At 30.6% G+C, this 19,688-nt stretch overlaps 2 protein-coding genes across 4 annotated transcripts; both read left to right on the top strand.

Moving 5' to 3' along the window:
- The first annotated feature begins 7,275 nt into the window (after window positions 1-7,275).
- LOC132799069 (esterase-like) lies at window positions 7,276-10,647 on the top strand. The gene is made up of 5 exons (XM_060817663.1): window positions 7,276-7,709; window positions 8,330-8,539; window positions 9,385-9,521; window positions 9,640-9,907; window positions 10,284-10,647. The coding sequence occupies exons 1-5, from the start codon at window positions 7,436-7,438 to the stop codon at window positions 10,541-10,543; spliced, it is 1,149 nt and encodes a 382-aa protein (XP_060673646.1). The 5' UTR covers window positions 7,276-7,435; the 3' UTR covers window positions 10,544-10,647.
- A 1,035-nt stretch (window positions 10,648-11,682) lies between these two features.
- LOC107421051 (esterase) lies at window positions 11,683-14,991 on the top strand. Of its 3 annotated transcripts, none has more exons than XM_060817662.1 (6): window positions 11,683-11,790; window positions 12,090-12,265; window positions 13,187-13,402; window positions 13,597-13,778; window positions 14,041-14,308; window positions 14,432-14,991. In XM_060817662.1, the coding sequence occupies exons 2-6, from the start codon at window positions 12,091-12,093 to the stop codon at window positions 14,686-14,688; spliced, it is 1,098 nt and encodes a 365-aa protein (XP_060673645.1). In that variant the 5' UTR covers window positions 11,683-11,790; window position 12,090; the 3' UTR covers window positions 14,689-14,991. The 3 variants fall into 3 exon arrangements, with proteins under 3 accessions (XP_060673645.1, XP_060673644.1, XP_060673643.1); XM_060817661.1 differs by having other exon boundaries at window positions 11,707-11,850; XM_060817660.1 differs by lacking the exon at window positions 11,683-11,790 and having other exon boundaries at window positions 11,798-12,265.
- The last annotated feature ends 4,697 nt before the right edge of the window (window positions 14,992-19,688 follow it).

The following is a 19,688-nucleotide window of genomic DNA, read 5'->3' as shown; positions in this document are numbered from 1 at the left end:
GAAAATAATACATTTACTATTTATTATTCTTATGCAATTTGTATGATCATACTTTGTACAAACCATGTTGCTCATCTATATAGGTCCTCACAAAATGAGGAAAGTCCTCAATACGTCTCGGAATGTGATTCTAAAGCTGATAGTTTGTCTTCCACAGGTATGAAACTAAGTGGTGTCATATGGTCTTCGACATTTTATTGAATTAACATGCTGCTAATCTAAGGACTTGATGGACTTTGGCAAGTCTGCATGAGAAAACAAAAGGATGACCTATCTTGCAACAGATTTAGGAGAAGAAGTTGTTTTCTTATTTTGGTGTGCTTGTTTGGGATTTTCTATCTTATACCAAGCACTATCAGCTGACTATGCAAAATAGAGATGTGTTTTGCTTATTGGACTGAATGTATCCTGGTTTTGCCGTATATTCACATGCTATTCTTTGTGTTTGGAACGTTTAATTTCTGTACATCATGATAAATGAAGAGAAGAGCAGCCATTTTTGTAATAGATTATGTTCTTCCACATACCACTGCCATTTTGTTCTACTTCAATATTCTAATATGTCATGTTATTGATTTACTTCTAAAATGCCACATTGTACTTCACCACCTTAGTTTATTTGTTAGAAGACTTATTGGCCTGTTTATTTCATCTTTCTCATGTTTTTTCTATGCCTGTTTATTGGACTTATGCTTATTAGGAATTTTCTGGCCTCTACTTAGGTGTGTTTGTCAATGGATAGATTGGCATCTCAAAAAAGGATCTAAAAAGCCTTAAACTAAATGAAGCACACAGAAATATCCTATGGGACATTGATAATTGAAATGAAAAAGGAAAGTGCTCTACAGAATAGGATGCTCAATGCTGTGGTAAATTCTGCAGAGAACAAAAAGCTGATATTTTGTTCGTTGGTTTTGTAGAAAACTAGATTATTTTCATGGGATTCTGTCATTGGTTGGTATATTTGTTAACTAGGATAAAAAAGCCATAGTACAAACTAGTACAGAAAACTTAAGAAAGCAAGAAACTTAAGAAAGCAAGTTTCACGATTACTGTTCACGTGAACTATTTACCTGTGTTTAAACATTCCTTTTTTTCTTACATTTTTTTTTCTTTTTTTGTCATATTGTAATAACTATCAACTTAGTTACTAAAAGAGAGTTGAGTTATGATTATAGACTCCTTAAACTGCCATGTATTGGAAACATGAAGTCTTGTTTGATTATTTGACTAAATGTATGCTAGTTTGCCTTTAGTCTAGTTTGCCGTTTATTTACCAATGTGGTTTACTTCAGTTAGTAGGAAGGAGAAGCTGGAGATTGATGTTTATACACAGGTATTGCCAAAAAAAAAAAAAAAAGGATGTTTAAACACAGGTGAACAGTACACGTAAACAATATGCGTAAACAGTATATTTATACACCAGGAAAGAAAAACAACATGCATACATCCATGCTTTTTCTAAATTCACTTTCTGAGAGTGCATGTTAATAAGTAATATGAATACATTGGTTGAAGCCTACAATTTTATTCCTTTCAAAAATAAAATCTGTGTGATTTGATGGATCAACATTCATTTGTACACATATAGAGGACACATAACAAGGAGAGCATGTGATGGAGGAACAACAGCAACATAGCTCGGCAGCTCGGCAACTTGGCAGCAACATAGCTCGGCAGCAACATAGTAGCTCAGCAACAGCACTAGCAGCAACACAGCAAGCTCGGTAACAGCAACAACAAGCTCGGCAGCACTAACAACAGCACCAGCAGCAATACAGCAGCACCAGCAACAGCACCAGCAGCAACACAGTAACCTCGGCAGCAGCAACAATAAGCTCGGCAGCACCAACAACAGCACCAGCAGCAGCAACAGCAGGCTCAAAACAGCAGCAGCTTCATCATGAACAGTAGCAGATGCTAAAACAGGGGAGAACAGTGATACGAACCTAGGACGACCTGCTCCTAAACCCGTATTATATTAGCCCGGATCTCAATTAAGTTCAAGTTCTAATGGAATGGACCTCAACCCCTAACCAACCTGTGGTTAGAAACCTTGGTATAATGTAGACGCCACAATAGGGGATGGATAACCTATTGATAAGTCAAGCTAAAACAACCAATTCTCTAATGGTGTTTTAGGTGTTCTCAAAGAACAAAGAGATAATTAATCTCACAAGTATTTTCTCAATCAAATCAAAGTTGTATTATTATTGAAAAATAAGCCTTTAAATAGGCTTGAAAGAAACAAAATAAACCCTAAAAAATAATTCAAAACCGGACTCCTATAGGAATTAGGAAACTTGACCGAATTCTAATATGTCCTAAACTAAGTTTCCTAAACTAAATTTGATTAATTAATTCCTTTATTCTGAATTAGGAATTAATTAATTTACAATGAAAATAATAAAATAATAACTTTCCTAAACTTATTTGTCCAGAAAATAAATAAATAAAAACTAAAAAGTAATGGTAGTTTCCTAAAACAAAAAGTAGAATAAAATTAGGAAACTATAATACTAGCTTTTTTGACTAATTTGACTTTGACCAATCTTTGACCTCTTTGAGCTCCAAATCAGCTTCTAGATGCTTTTTAGGATGCCAAATAAGCTGAATATGAAGTCCCACACGTTTCCCATGCTTGGAAAAATAAGAAAAGGCTAATACAGTAAAATACAGTAAAGCCAGCAAGCAATACAGCAAATTCGGCCAAATTGTTGATGCTGTCCGTACAAGCCCTTTTTGATTGCATTTGAGGCTGCTTTAACTTGATTCCATGACCTCTTAGGCATATGTATTGAACCCATAAATCGTTGGAACCATTTCATGCTTCCCGGACTCCAAAAATGTACCAAAACCGTCACCCGGGTCCGTATCGGCTTCTATTGCTTGTATGAGTAAAATAGGCCTTGGTTCTTTAGATATAGCCAACCCCTCTTGACTATGACTTATTCCTTGTATGAATACAGCAAGATTTTCCTTGAACTTCTTGGCTTGGGCCCTAGTGATCGGTCCCACCTTCATTTGTATTGGGTCAACACCCCAGCAGGTTGTCGGTCGAACAGTCTCGGGTGGATTCGCATCAAACAGAGTGCTAAAGATAGATTGTAGCATTAGTATGAAAAATGAATATGATAAAAACTTGGAAAAAAGGTTGTCAAGGTTTGGGATGTAACGACACTAACAGTAAATAAATATGATAACTTAGGTGAAATCAGCAGCATAAATTTGCTTGCTCGTGAATTACACACCCTGAATACCAAATGAAGATTTACAAATTATAACCAACACATATCATCAGAAGTTAATATTTACCTAAATGGACTATAATGTGCAACATCACTGCAAAACTTTGTTGCCTTCTCTAAGCAATCAATTAAAAATAATTCAAATGCATAAATGAACTACAGTTATGTAACCTTCCAATCTGAATTTCACCAAAGCAAAAGGAATGTGCCATAGTGAGGCACATACAGGATAAGAACACCACAATGAAGATAATGATCACTATTACCATATAATTCGAAACTTACCTCCAGATCCTTCCTTTGATACCATTTCCCTTTCAGCATGAACTCTTGATCCAATAGATCAACTTTTGGATCATAATCAGCCCTGCAGTCAAAAAAAAAAAAAAATCCATAGGCTTCATGCTTTAATCCTAAGAAATTTCTCAGACCAACAAAAAAAATAAGAAGTAGAAGACGATTCTGCCTAAGCTGTTCTTGTTGGTATTGGTGGTGGTGTTCCCATTTGTGTTACTTTCCTTGTAACAATGAATAAACTAAACTAATATTATTTGCTTTTTCCAAATCCATGCAAGCTATAATGAATTATAGAGAGAGAGAGAGATAGAAAGAGAGAGGGAGGCATGGCTGTATGGCAAGAGGTACAGATAAAGCTTCACCCAAAATAGGAATATGAACATCAACTTAATAGAAAAAAAAATATACAGCGAGCTTAATAGGATACACATGGTGCTACATAATTAGTTTACCAACCGAACAAACATATATATTGCTTGACTACATTACTAGGCTAACATTTTAAAGAAAATAAATAATAAAAGTACAAGAAATATGACAGTCTTAATGTCATATTGGTCACTCCTCTTGGTATTTTTCTGAATTGCTTCAAGCATATTATTAGATTTCTCCACTTGCAGAAATAAACGACGAACTTCACCGATAAGTACATCTATTTTTTCTAGTTTAGCTTCCCTTTCTTTTGTCCAAATGAATTTACCACATCCTTTTTCCTGTGGCAAGTAAACATATATAATTTAATTATTTTATAAACGAAAACAAATAAAAATTCAATACATAAAAAATTGTATACAACCTATTCTCCATCTAAGCATTTTCAGAATTGACGATTTGGATTCTTATCTATCCTTGATGTTTTTAAATGCATATATTACCCACATGAGCACATCCGGATCGGTTGAACATCACTAGTACTTGTTGACATGCTTACACAACTAATCTCCAGCTATGACTTCTAAAGAACACAAGGCAGGATTTAATACGCTATAAAAAACCAAAAGACATAAAAAAAAAATGAAAAACATAAAAAACCACCAGCAACCTTTGTACATGAATGAATGACTCTAATTTAGCAATGCCAATGACTATAAAGCAATAGCAATAGCAACCACTACATATATATTATATCTTTTTGAACCTTTTCACTTCAATTAATTATCTTAATTTTTTTCAAAAGCTTACATGCATTTTTCCCACTAAGCATGCGGGGCTTGATATTTCTTCCATCTTAGCATTTAAATTGGTTCTCTTTGGGCAAATGCATATAATACCATCCAATTATGAGGATACAGTAATAAACACAATAAATAAATAGATAATTGTCTTTGTCTATATTTTGCTGAAGTAATTCCCATTGGATTGCAATAGCTCTTAGTAAAACTTTGTCATCAGTCAAACAGTATTTTGAATTAATATTCAACAAGTAGTTTTACCAAGAGTTTTCATCGGCTTGACAAGTGCCAGTCTTGTCTTCTTTGCTTTTTAATCTAGACTATCTGTGTGATCACTAAAAAGAACATGAAATCCATCCATAGACTAATAATTGTTCCATGTTATCAATTAGATTCTTAAAGAAAGCAAAAACAGAGGATCGTAGGACCTAATTTAAAAAAAACAAATTAAAAAAAAAAAGGATCATAGGACCTCGATCATAAGACCATATCAGGTTTATATTCTTATTGCTTTATGTCCAAATAGGATCGCAAGATGATTAATCGGTTTAGTGTTTTTTAATATATTTCTGATAAATTTTCAGAAAGAACAAGGAGGCAGCATTGGAATCATATTGGAAGTAGAATGGAATGAACCAATTAACAACTTCATAGCAGACAAGGTAGACGCTGAAAGGGCTCAGTCCTAATTTACTGTCTCCTTGGATTAAAAAAACAAATAATTAGGTGGTCCAAAGATCACACATCCATTTCAAAAACTTGTATGGAATTTATATGATGTGAAAGTCTTTGTTAGAGGAATCAGGTAGTCCTACAATCACATGAAATTTGCACCTTTGATAAAAATAATTAGATGTTAGTGAGATCATCACATGGTCTACTTCCACACAACTGTGTAGAACCTATATATGGTCCATATAATGTGACTTTTTTTATAAGGAATAGAATCAAGACAATTAGTTTGGGGACCGCATTGTAAAAGGAAAAATATATATATAGCAGCATATCTGGTTGCAACATCAACGTTTCAATCTCCCAAGTTTATAATTTAATTAATACTGGAATATACAATCAACAATAAACAATCAACAACCACTAAATATAACGCAAAAGCAGAAGTTGTAGATTTAACCTGGACACTCTCGATAGTGGAAACAGTTGAAAATATGGGGCAGGGTTGGCCGGTGAAAGCAGCCAAGTTTGAACTTTCAACGAGCCTATTTATTGATAAATCATATCTGGGTATTAAGGGAACAAAAAGCTCTACTCAACATGAAAAACAAATTAAACCATTTCGACTCAGACCTTATCAATATTCATAGGGAAACAAAAAAAAAAAATAGTCAAAATAATTTAAATATTTTCCTCCACTGTTCTGGTAACCGATCTAAAACTATAGTAACACAGATTGTTGAATTTCATTTATAAAGAACAAAAACAAAGATAAGCAAAAGGAAAACGATGAAAATCTGGAGCAGGGCTGGCACGGGTGGCGCTGAACGGCTATCCCGAGAATTGGAGATCGGTGGCTTGCAACATCACTGGAATGGAGAAGAGAAACGAAGCTGCAAACGGGAGGAGAAATGGGAGGAGAAGAGAAGGGAATTTGCGAATGGGAAATGGGAGTGGAGAAGAGAAACGAAGCTGCGAATGGGAGGAGAAATGGGAGAAGAAGAGAAGGGAATTTGCGAATGGGAAATGGGAGTGGAGGAGAGAAATGAAGCTGCGAATGGGAAGAGAAATGGGAGGAGAAGAGAAGGGAATTTGCAAATGGGAAATGGGAGATCTGGCCAGAGAAATGAAGCTGCCAATGGGAGGAGAAGAGAAGGGAATTCTCACGTGAGACCAGCTTTTGTCCAAGACCGTTGATGCCAAATGTGCAGATCAGAGGGCCCAATTTTAATCACATTTTGGAACCGCACGTAAGGCATGCGGTCGGTCCTCAGGCTAGCCTCTCTGTATATATATCTATATATATATATATAATATATATAATGAGAATGAATGTAAATTCATTAAAATAAATAAAAACCAACAAGCTACCTTTAATTTTGGGGTCTTCTGGGTTAGAATTGCAATTATGTACGTTGAGTATCAAAGATTAAACAAATATGAAAGATGAGTGAATGAGAAGAGAATAAAGGAAGTTAACAAAAGAAAAAAACACATAAACTCTGCAGAAACATGAATGGGTATTTAATATGTGTTTTTCTTCTTCTTTTTTTACCGTTATATCTAATTAATTATAGAAATAAAATATAAAAAATTTCAATTAAACTTTATTAGTGTTCTTTTCCAAAGATAAAAATAATTATAGATAATTATAACAATAAATGATCAATTAAAGATAATTTAGAATCTTAACAATAACCAACTTTTTATATTTCCAAAATAAATTAATAATAATATTTTATTTAATAAATATATATATATATATATAATATAGATAATATATTTTTTGGGGGCCTAATAAAATGGGGCCTAGGCATATGCCTTAGTGGCCTATGCCTTCAGCCGGCCCTGCGTTCATCCATATCCACATATAACTTTATAGTCAAAATCCTTTCCAGATCCATATACGAATGGGCAAAAAGTACTAGACCCTACGTTCTGCTCCTAATAAATTAAAGTCTTTCCTGGGTTAATCTCACTCTTTCCTGGGTTAATCTCCATGTCATTGTTTTTTTTTTTTTTTTTTTTCCTTCCTTTTTCTCCAAAATGGAATTTCTTGCAAATCTTGTAAGATTTTTTATTTATCTGTCTTGTTCTTGTATGGTTCTATCCTCTATAACCATCTTCAAGATCAACTTTGTAGCATTTGGTGTGGAAGACTGTGAGTTTCCAGCAATCTTCAATTTCGGAGACTCAAATTCGGACACAGGTGGGTTGGCTGCTGCTTTCCCATCAAGAATTTACAAGCCTTATGGGGACACCTTTTTCCACGAGCCTGCTGGAAGATTTTCAGATGGCCGGCTCATCATTGATTTCATTGGTACACAAATTTTCTTCTAGCTACCGACCTACTTAATTAATTCAATCTATCTTTTTAATTTAGCTTTTCTTAATCTAATTACACTCATTTTCATCACCACTGCAATGTTAGAGCTAGCTAGCTAGATTGGTTCCGTGATATATTAAAACAAGTTTTGTTTTAGAAAAGTAATTCCAGTTGACCTAGATCACTTAGATCCAATTTCTTCAGCTTGTACATATATATAGTATCCAATATAAACTAATTGTTGGTGCTAATTAAATTATTGTTTAATGATCTATTTTGGTTGATGAAAAAGGGAATAATAGTTGGGGTACACGGGGTTAACCCTCTTTGTTTTCTTTTTTTTTTTAAGGTGTTACCTGTGTATAATATTAAAAGTTTAAATAGAAAAAATATAAAATAATAATAATAATAATAATAATATTATCCTTCCACTTAAGGACAATTAATTTGAGTGGTAAATCCAATCCATTTGGTTTTGATATTATTATTTAAAAAAAAAAAAAAAAGCAGAAAATAAAATCCTGACGTAAAACTTTAACCAAATGAAAAGAAACGATGGTTGTTATTATTGATTCTTTTTTTTTTATTTTTTTTTGGTGGGTGGGTTGATTCAGCGAAGAGTTTTGATCTGCCGTACCTGAGTGCATATCTAGATTCCCAGTGGACCAACTTCAAGGACGGTGCAAATTTTGCCACTGCAGCTTCTACCATCAGATTGCCAAATCTTATCATACCAAATGCTGGTTATAGTCCATTCTACCTTGATGTTCAATACACGCAATTCGTGCGATTAAAATCCACATCACAACCCAAAACACATGGAGGTAAAATACATGTACACCCCAGTTTCTATTAGATAGAATATTATTTTATTGAGTTTTGATTACCCATAGTCATGATCGACTATTCCTAACATGATAATTACAAATTGGCTGCAATTAACTATATACTTATTTTTTTTATCAAAAAATGTAATATATAAAAATAAACTACTACTGTTTGAATTGTTAATTGATATATAACTTCAACTTATGTTGATAATTGATAATATTGATCATGATCATTGAAATAGTATAATTCAATAGTGAATAAAAAATGAAAACTTAAAATTTTAAATTTATAACTGATTTTAATTTCTTAACACCATGGAATTATACCATTTTAAATGTCATAATTATTTATCAAAAACATTAGTTAAAAGCCTTAGTTCAAGGAATCGGTCCATATATATATGTAAGAAGATTCAAACTCTGAAATTGGACAATGACGCACCTTGAAGCACAATAAATACCATTACATTTTAGGGGAAAAAAAAATGAAAATTAGACTTCGTTTGGTAACAATAAAACGGTCCGTTTATATATATATATATATATATACACATAGCAACATGTTTGGTATTCATTTCAGTTATTTATTTTTATTTTTTGAAAAACATAAAAACTTATTTGGTAACCATTTTTGTTTTTGTTTTTCTTTGTGCCTATGGCCCGATGTTTGAACCCATTAAACATGGACCAACGCTACCCAATATTCATGGATTAGTCAATCTAAACTTTAGACCCATTAAATTTGCGGCACTAAACCTTAAAAAAATATAAATAAATAAATAAATAAATTCCATTTTCCTTTTCTATTTCTTAAATTGAAAACTTTGTTAAAATTGCAGAGTACTTTAAGCGGGCATTATATACATTCGATATTGGGCAGAACGATCTGAATCAAGGTTTCTTTTCGAACTTGTCTATTGGGGAATTTAATGCATCTGTCCCTGATATCATCAACAGCTTCTCCACAAATTTTAAGGTAAAATATTATATGAGTTTTTATTATATATATATATATATTTGTTGCTTAGAATATTTATATTTGTTTTGAAATGCATGGTTATAATAAATATTTTAATATAGTGATGGTGGTGTAGAACATACATAATATATCGGGAGGTAGGTCATTTTGGATACACAACACAGGGCCAATTGGCTGCCTTCCTTACATTTTGGACGCTTTCCCGTCAGCACAAAAAGATGAAGCTGGTTGTGCTAAACCTCATAATGAAGTGGCTCAATACTTTAATGCCAAATTGAAGGAGGCTGTTGTTCAACTCAGGAAGGAGATTCCTTTGGCTGCAATCACATATGTTGATGTCTACTCTGCTAAATACTCCTTATATACACATCCCCATGATAATGGTAGGATTTATGTTTATTGGAAACATGTTCTCATCTTATGATTGAAATCATCGTGATCATTTTAATTTTAAAATGTTATCGCCTTAGTTAATAACTTGAATTAAAATCTAAAAGGTAGTTAACAACCAGCCACAACATACATATTATATCCTAATCTTTAAAATATTTTATTTATACCAAACAATCTATAGCATCAAATTAATCCACTATTATTTTCTGGCAAAGAAGGAGGTTGGAATCCCTACATCTTCGATATCAAAAAAGGCTATGAAAACTTGAAAATATATATATATATATGTATGTATATATAGATAGATAGATAGATATATTAAATTATGTTTGTTGAATTGATGAATTTGGTGAAAACTACTTGCAGGATTTGAGAGGCCATTTGTTACTTGTTGTGGGTATGGAGGAAAATACAATTATGGCAGTGTTGCGTGTGGAGGAACAATCCATGTTAATGGAACCCAAATATTTGTGGGTTCGTGCCAACGGCCATGGGCCAGAGTAATTTGGGATGGAGCTCATTATACTGAGGCTGCCAATAAGGCTGTTTACCACAAAATTTTAACTGGAGCTTATTCGGATCCACCTCTTCCTCTCAAAAAGACTTGTTACAAGACTCCCAAGTGAATTAATTTATCATAATCAATTAATTTGATGTTTTTCCTATGTTATTTGATGTATACTTCATAAATACTTTACTGAAAATAAAATATTAAATTACATCAACACAAGCAACCAAAGGTAAGTAATATATATTTCCTCACTTCACTATTAGGGTGTAGTCAGTATTATTCCGAAGTAATTTAAAAATTAAAAATGAAAATAGGATTTCATTCATTTATTTATTTATTTATTTATTTTTGGTAGAATATCAATAATATAGAATATTTAATCTTTATTAACAATTAATATATGGTTAGAAGAAATAGGAAGATAGGCCAAGTTGAACAACTTTGGCTATACTAGAATTCAAACTAATTATTGACCTAATTAGGATATATTTACTCAAACTAATTAGGTATATTTACTGAACCAATTAAGGAAAATTTTTATTTAATTGAAAAATTGAAAAGAAAGTAATTAATTATTATATTCTAGATATATGAGTATATTTCTAGTCTTATTTACACATTTCTTTTACTATCAGTTAATACTAAATATTAAATATGGATAAAAATATATAATTCATTGAAATCTAGATTTAAAAGGTGTAATCAATCTAGATTTGAAAAAACTTCTATGGACTTTTTCTTAAGTAACTTTGCAAAATTCATAGATTTTTGTTAATTTTTGTAAAGTTTACAAAAGCATGGGAGATTTTTATAGACTTTCATAAATTTTATAAAAAAATTTAATAGATATTAATAGAAATTTCGATAAATAATAATAAACTTTAATAGATTTTTTTTCATCGATAGGAATATCTAAAATATTATATTTTATTTCAATGAACACATATTTTTTAAAAGAATAAAAAACCAAACACGTAAAAAAGAACAACTTTCAGTCATAGTAGTTTCAACAACAACAAAAAAATATATATATATATATATTCATAATAATTTATAATTTAGTATTGAAAATATACTTGCATAATATTTTACTTTTTATAGTATGCAAATGTACAATTACAAAAATAAAAATTCTTATTTCAAAGGTCTATGCATGGAAGCCAAGCCGATATTTCACATAATTACAAAGTAGTTAAAAAATTTTAGATTAGTATTACAATAGTAGATAAGTAAGAGAGATGGGAAATAAAAGGTAGATAAATGCGAAGAGAGATAGATAAATGAAACGATGGTACAACCAAAAAAAAAAATCAGATAACAAGGGGCACAATCTCTATTAATCAGTAATCAAAATTTCTAACGGTCAGATTCTTCAATTTTTTTATTTATTTGTTTTTGTCAAATCATTATTTCCAAGATAAGGTACGAAATATATATCCAAGAGTTTATATAAGTCCATCTGGATCTACAATATAAACCCAACTCCTTCCTCTTTATATAAATCAAAGCTCTCAATCGTTAATTTCCTATCTCTCTTATTCATTTGGGCATATTTGTATATTCATCAATTTTTGTTGTTTCTTCCAAATTATGGAGAATTTTGTGAAGCTTGGTCTTTCAATCTGTTTTTCATGGATGCTTCTGTCTTCTTCTTCTGTTAGCATGGCTTTGGATGATTGTCATTTTCCGGCGATCTTCAACTTCGGAGACTCGAATTCCGACACAGGTGGTCTTGCTGCTGCTTTTCCACATGCTGTCTCACCGCCTTATGGAGAAACCTTTTTTCATGACACTGTTGGAAGATATTCTGATGGCCGTGTTATACTCGATTTTATAGGTACATATATTATTTAGAGTTCTTTGAGTTTTTTTTTTTTTTTTTTTTTTAAAAAAAACCATGTTTATAGAAACTCCATGTGGTGTTCTTTGCTGGGAAAACAATGAATAGTACTTTCAATTTTGAATTGAATTGGAGAATGGGAGTGTGTGTACATCTACTGCCGTTAACTTTCATATAGGAAAATATGATATAATAATGCAAAAAAAAAAAAAAAATTGCTAGAATCCTATGCTTGCTTTTTTGTTATCAGATTTTTTTATTTTATTATTATTCTAATTATGCATTGTTAATGGATAAAAGTAAATCCTATAAATTAACATAAGAATTAAATTTAGAATTAGACTGGATTTGGCTGCCATATAAGAAAATAAAAGATAACATTAACACGTGCCTATATAACAAATATAAAAACCAATAATTAATTTTTATTTTATTTTATTTCTTATACTCGGGTCATTTGGATTGCAAATTATCACATGGTACTCCTTTGTTATAAAAATAAATGGTATCCACACATTCCATACATAATGAATCCACTTTTATAAGCCCAGACGATGTGGTCCCGGTTCATGGAATTTAGATGAATACCCGAGGTACAAGGACACCAATCATTATACTTTAATAATTTTCTTTTCAGAAAACTTTTTTTTTTTTTTTGGAACAATTCTTTTCTGAAAACTGGTTGCTCTTCTTTTTTGGGGATGATTTATCTAATCCTCTTTCTTCTTGATAAAGTTTGGCTATTTTTTTTTTTTTTATAAAAAATAAATAAATAATTTTTTTCACCCAAAAAAGTATTATAATTTTCTAAGTCAAATTTTCGTTTATATATTCATATATATGATATATTGTGGTTCTAACATGCCTAATTAATTGATATTAATTTTTTTTTTTTTTGTTTTTTGAAATAAATTTCAGCGAACAGTTTTGATCTCCCATTTCTGGGTGCATACCTAGATTCCCTGGGGAACAACTTCAAGCACGGTGCAAATTTTGCCACATCAGCATCTACCATTAGATTGCCAAAAATTGTTCTTCCAGATAATGGAGGATATAGTCCCTTTTTCTTGGACTTCCAAACAGGCCATTTCCAAATACTAAAAGCCACATCAGAAACCCAAAAGCATGGAGTAGGTAATAAATTCTTTTACAACTTTATCTCTTTACATTTTCATATAATTTTTTTTTTAATAACAAAGTATATTGTATATACAAATATATATATACATATATTATACTTAATTTTTTAGTATAAGCTTTTTTAATTAGTAAAGCAGATATAGTCTATTATTATTTTTTTTAGCTGAATTTGTTAATTATTTATACAGGGACAGTAAATTCTGATTCTATACCCGATATGAACTCTTACAGTAAAGCATTGTACACGTTCGATATTGGGCAGAATGATCTTAGTCAGGGTTTGTGGGGTTTGAATGGTAATCTCACCATTGACGAAGTTAAAAATACAACTATTCCTGATATGATCGACGGTTTCGTATATAATTTTAAGGTAACCTTATTATATATATATATATATATATATATGATTTCATTAATTTGTTAAGAATCTAAGATTCATTTTATATTAGATATTTGCCAAGTGTTAACGGTTACTAATTGCGTGGTTAAAAACGAACAATTACTTTTAATATATAAATAATAGCATAATAATGATGATTAATGATCAGAAATTCTTTTATCAGCCTAAAAATTTATTAATATTAATGATTTTTTTTTTTTTTTTTGGGGTTAATATAATGATGGTGATGTAGAATATATACTATTCATCAGGAGGAAAAGCATTTTGGATACACAACACAGGCCCAATAGGCTGTCTACCATACTGTTTGATCCGATTCCCATCGGCAGAAAAAGATAAGGCCGGTTGTGCAAAGGATTACAATGAAGTAGCTCAGTACTACAACTCCAAATTGAAAGAGGCTGTTGTTCAACTCAGAAACGATCTTCCTTTGGCTGCAATCACATATGTTGACGTATATTCTGCTAAATACGCCTTGTTTGCAGAACCCGAGAAATATGGTACGTGATTCTCTTATCCAGAAAAATCCAATTAATTTCTTTTAGAAATAAGAGAAAGAAATTAATTATTTGGTGGTTTTGTATTAATTAACGTTACAATTGTGAAAAAAAATTTATTTGCAGGATTGGAGAAGCCATTGATTGCATGTTGTGGGTATGGAGGAGACTACAATTATAACATGGATAGAGGGTGTGGAGGAATGATCGACGTGAATGGAAGCCAAATATTAGTGGGTTCATGCCAAAAACCCTGGCTTAGAGTGAATTGGGATGGGATTCATTACACTGAGGCTGCTAATAAAGTGGTGTTTGACAAAATTTCAAGTGGAGCTTATTCCGATCCACCTATTCCTCTCAAACATGCTTGCCATAGAGTTTGATTTCATCAAAATAATTCAGTCAATTTTTTAACTCTTTATTCTTTGGTAGGAAATTTGATTGCAATAAGAATATAATATTTATATGGTTAATGATGTATTTATGGCTGGCACTTTGTAACTTCTATATTGTTCTTTACGTTTGATATGTTGCTTGGTAGTTCAAGTTTTATCCCAAGGCAATACACAATCAACCATGCACATTTTTGGTGTAGTGGCATACATATTCTCTGTTTATTACTGCAGTGAAAGGACTGTTTACTTAATACACAATCAACCCAGAAATAATTTTTAATGGTTGTCTAATGTGAATGTCTATTTATTATTATTGTTAGTATTTTTTTTTTTTTTTCCCCTCTAGACAGTAGGATGTTTTAAAATCACTGCTAAATTTGGGATATGATACAACTTTCTCCTTTGTGGCCTGTTGTTAATGGGATTGGGCAACTGGCTGTAGAGTAGGAAATGGAGGTTAGAGTAGGAGACCTGGTGAGTAGAGGCCCAAGGGGATGGAATGATATCCATTTGTAATTTATCAACTCGTACCAAAATGAAAAATGCCATTTAATAATAAAATGAAGTACACCATATTTTCAGCAAGAAAAAAAGAAGTACATCATATTAATATATGCATTATATACATATACACCTTTTTTGTGGGGAACAACACATCTCCTCCATGTGTAATGTGGTCCAAGGCTTTTTATCCGCCAAAATAAATAAATAAAAATCTGTTGTAATTTATATAATCTACTATATAAATAAATAAATGACCATGTATAAAAGTCCGTGGGGCTCAGAAACTGAGATTGATTGGGATTCATGTGAGACCACATAAAAACTTATACAGTTAAATTGACAAGTTTTTCTGCATTAATACAGCTTGACTTCGCACAATTTTCATCACATCAATTAGTTTTTTTTGTTTTTTTGTTTTTAATATAATATTGCCATCAGCTAGTAAGTAGGAGTATTGTAACTTGAATCATTCATCAAAATCGATCATTGAAAGGGAACTTTTTTTTTTCCCCGAGAAAATAGGATTTGATTATTAAAAAAAAAAAAAAAAAGACACCAAGAAGAGAGTACTAATTTCTATATATATAGGAATTATGCTATTGGAAATCGTATATATTATTAACAAAGTTGGATATATACCTTCTCGTAGAACACGTCAATGGAAAGTATGTCAGAAATTCTATGCAGAAAGCATGTGATGAAAACCCATAAATATAAAATCAATTATCTGATGGAATAAAAATCATCATTAATATATATATATATATATATATATGAGACGATGGTGCGGTTCTTTTGTATAGGAATCTGCATTGATTTTATTGGATATATATATATATATATAATTGTATATAGCAAAGTTAATGTTTTTAAAAATAAAAAATCAATTTTAATACAAGTAAATATGCAAATGGATTGTACTGTAGTTTTTTTTCCATATATCTATATATATATATATATATGAATATATATGCAATTTTATTATAGAAAGTATCATGTTATAAAGTAAGAATTTAAACACCAAATATCATTTTAGAAATATTAATTTTATTTTAGAATGAATACTTTATCATGTAATATGCATATAGATTGGATTTGTTCATTTTGAAACAATAATAATCCTATTAAAATAATATTTGATATTAAATTTTTATTTTAAAAAGAAAATCTAATCATTTTTATAGTAAAATTGTATATATATATATATATATATATATCTCCTATAGGAGGTAGATGTGCTCAGTGAATGCCTACATACGGTTAATTCATTTATCACCTTAAATGCTCGCCAAGTGGGCTTACCTTTCAATTACCCAAAAAAAGTAGTGAGCTTACCTTCCTTCATTATAACATTCCAATATTTATAGTCACCTTACATTGGACATCTAGTTTATCCAGAAATATATATAATATACATATATAAACTCAAATATATATATATATATATATAATATTATTTTGATACATTAAGAACATAATTTCCATCTTATAATAGAAATCTAGTTTATTCAATATATATATATATATATGTGGTTAATTGTACTATGATATAATTAATTTATAAGGTTTTGGATTCAAACCCTTATTTAAATTATTAATTTTTCAATTTGTTACAAATTGATCCAACTTCTAATTTGACCAAACAAATTGATAATGATTATGTTTAGGAACTTGTAGCATAACCTGTGAAAAAAGAGATTGAGATGTTGATAAAACAAAAGAAATCAACAGCATGGACAAATTAAATTGTTATAAATTTATTTAGCCAAATTGAAAATTAAACAATCTATATTAAATATAAAAATTAAATATTTAAATCATTATTTTAGAAAATTAAAAACCTAAATCTTAAAAATTCTAAAAGTCAAAAACATCAAATTACAATTAATCCTCTATACATATATATATATATATATATATACAAATGACCAACCAAGCACATTATATCTACATTTATAAAAGAAGCACATGCATGAGACTGAAGAATTAGAACGCTTTTCATCACATCACGCACGATGAGCCACATTTATCACTCAAAAAACAAAAAAATGAAGAGCCACATATACATCTATGCATTAATCGACACGATCCGCCTTTTCGGACTACTTGCTTCATGCTATGTTCTAAGATTTTGATTTGAAGGGAACTAATTTGAGAAAAGCTTAATCTAACTTATATTTTAAGTCTAAAATGTTAGACTATTCAATCATGAATGGGTTTTTGACAGGCTATAAACAAAAAGCTAGCTAGCTCCCAAAGGACCCACATGATAATGTTCTGCCAAAACTCACATGAAAAAAGTGCAAGGCTTTTTTCAAGAACTCGATCGTGATAATCTATATTAGCTTGCAAAATTGAACAAGATACTGCAGTCAAAGATATTCATATATACACCTATATCTTGATCAATCTCTGTAGCTTTTGATGTATATATGTTTTTGTCAAAATGATGAAGTTGTATAGTGTTTGCCATTAATAAAGCACCAATTCTGCGTGCAATCATATACAAGAAACAAAAATCATGTCATGTGAGCTGTTCTTAGCTAACTATGTATATAGCTTTGAGTTTCGAAATGGAAAAGAAGAGGGAAAACAGATGAAAATTATGAAAGCTGAGACAGAAGGTAGGGCAACATGCAGAGGGTCAAAATGTCCAACATTTTATAATGATTTCTTTCTGTTTTTAACTCAGCGCATGCGTTTTGGTTATTTGAAGGGAATGTAGCTCTTTCAAATCGATGTGACAATGTATGTCCCTTCAACATTTTGTTTGACCTTGACAGCAAGGCTAGTAAAAAAAGGTCTTTTACCTTCTAACTACATTAATCAAGTACCCAATCTTAATTTTGCTTTAATTCCGTTTTAAAAATATAGGAGTTTTAATCTTGAATTACTTCTCACAAAAAAAGATGAAAATTATGAAAGCTGAGACAGAAGGTAGGGTAACTTGCAGAGTGCCAAAAAGTCCAACATTTTATAATGATCTCTTTCCTTTTTTACTCAGAGCATGCCTTTTGGTTATTTGAAGGAATTTAGCTCTTTCAATTGGATGTGACAATTTATGTCCCTTCAACATTCTGTTTGACCTTGACAGCAAGGCCAGTGAAAAAAGCTCTTTTATCTCGTAACTACATTAATGAAGTACCCAATCTTAATTTTGCTTTAGTTCTATTTAAAAAAATATAGGAGTTTTAATCTTGGATTAATTCTCACCGTGCCCTGCTAGACCATTTGCCGGGGATAAAATTCGGTGATTTTTGAATTATTTATTTTTATATGATTATTCTTTAAATTTTTTAACATATAAAAAAATTATAATAAAAATATTAAAATATTAAATTATATCGGTTATTTTAAAATTATATTAATAATTTTTACCATGTATTAAAAATTTGTATAAAAATCATATAAAAATGGATGGTTCAAAGTCCATTTTCATCTGATATTTTTTTCCCCCCATTTTCAGGGAGTTTACATGGCACTTTAGTGGTAGACCATATACTATTCCGGCTTAATTCTGGTCTAATAATGATTTTGATACAATTTGTAATGGTACATAGATCTTTTAAATTCTCTCAAAAGTATTTTTAAGGTATTCATTAAATTCATAATATACCATATTATGACATAATCTAAGATCAATGTGTAACATTACCTTGGATTACGTCTAAAGTCCGGCTCTGAAAAAGTGCTTTGCCAGATTCATTTGATTTTGGTGGTTGAAAGGGTTGACTGGGCTGAGGGGCATAGCTGCTGTTACTTCTTAGGTCTTAATTTAAAGAACTCTTTCTTTGGGGTATATATCATGTATTGCATGAAGGAAAAAATAAATAAAATCCCCACTTTGTCAGCGACCTGTTATTGCAATGTTTGTAACATACATGCATGCATGTAAAAAGTAGAGGTTCATATAAACAATCTGTATTTGCCCGTGATATTGAATTATAGAAGGTGGGGTTTCTAATTCATTTTATGCATGCATATACGGCATGTTAAAAATCTATGAATGAAACTTACTGAACAAGCACGAGCAGTCACATCCAAGATTGTTTACATTTAACAGCGTTAAACGGATTAAATTAAAATCTTTTCAAAGAACAAAATATCTCCTTGAAATGCTTTTCCAACCAAAAAAAAAAAAAAAAAAAAAAAAAAAAATTAACGAAAAAATATTTCCTTGTAATGGAGTTCTAGCTTTCATTCAATCCTTAAAAAATATATATCTGTAAACAAAAATTTCTTGCAATGCACTAAGCATTGGTCTATTTTTCTACCTTATTACATGCAAGTTATTTATTTATTTATTTATAGTAATTATCGGCATTGCCGTTTTATCACACAAATACCAACTTAAAAACCATTATTTTTAAATTATGTTTGATTTGGTGCTTTGATTCTTTTTCAGCTTTTATAAATTTATTGTTAATTGATATGTTTGACAAATTTTAATTACCACCAATTAATGTTGATAAATATTTAAAGTA

This window comes from Ziziphus jujuba, chromosome 5, assembly GCF_031755915.1.
Source record: "Ziziphus jujuba cultivar Dongzao chromosome 5, ASM3175591v1".
NCBI lineage: Eukaryota > Viridiplantae > Streptophyta > Magnoliopsida > Rosales > Rhamnaceae > Ziziphus > Ziziphus jujuba.
This window is presented reverse-complemented; position numbering and strand designations above follow the sequence as displayed.